The following is a 390-nucleotide window of genomic DNA, read 5'->3' as shown; positions in this document are numbered from 1 at the left end:
ACACACACACCTCTCTCTCTCTCTCATGGCTCGAAGAGAAGAGGCTGCATCCTGACGAAGGTGAAGTTGTAGGACTGGGGCAGACCCTGGTGGCTGATGCTACTGAATTTATCCCAGATGAATGGTGGGAGTCCGTCCTGCGTCGTTGGCCCGTTCACCGCCTCCGCACGGAAGTCCCCAGCCATGTGGAAATCTGTCACCTGGACGAAGAACAACACAGGAACCAGAGAATTGGCATTTCTTTAAACCAATCACAATCGTCATGGGCGTTGCTAAGCATCGAGCAGAGCCACGGCGCCGCTACAAAACGGCCTCGGAAAGAAATCTGTTTTGGTGGAACGTGTACATTCAAGGTTGTAACAGAAAACTCAGATTGGACAGATAGTCTAG

The 390-nt window shown here is 51.5% G+C and overlaps 2 protein-coding genes across 3 annotated transcripts in view; both read right to left on the bottom strand.

Moving 5' to 3' along the window:
- The window catches only part of pick1 (protein interacting with prkca 1), a 16,162-nt gene that overhangs the window by 673 nt on the left and 15,099 nt on the right, over positions 1–390 (bottom strand). The window contains exon 15 of the mRNA XM_032536647.1: positions 1–10. This exon is cut by the window's left edge and continues 673 nt beyond it. The gene's annotated coding sequence lies outside the window, so the exon portion shown is untranslated. The remainder of the gene's footprint in view (positions 11–390) is intronic.
- The window catches only part of plbd1a (phospholipase B domain containing 1a), a 24,277-nt gene that overhangs the window by 16,121 nt on the left and 7,766 nt on the right, over positions 1–390 (bottom strand). The window contains exon 11 of one of the 2 annotated variants that reach the window (XM_032536637.1): positions 21–200. In XM_032536637.1, the coding sequence (XP_032392528.1) occupies positions 24–200 (177 nt within the window). In that variant the 3' untranslated portion in view covers positions 21–23. Of the gene's footprint in view, positions 201–390 lie in introns of both variants that reach the window. The other variant, XM_032536636.1, reaches the window with a different exon arrangement.

The sequence above is a fragment of the Etheostoma spectabile genome, chromosome 15 (genome assembly GCF_008692095.1).
Source record: "Etheostoma spectabile isolate EspeVRDwgs_2016 chromosome 15, UIUC_Espe_1.0, whole genome shotgun sequence".
NCBI lineage: Eukaryota > Metazoa > Chordata > Actinopteri > Perciformes > Percidae > Etheostoma > Etheostoma spectabile.
Note: the sequence above shows the minus strand (reverse complement) of the source record. Positions and strands in the feature narration are given on the sequence as shown.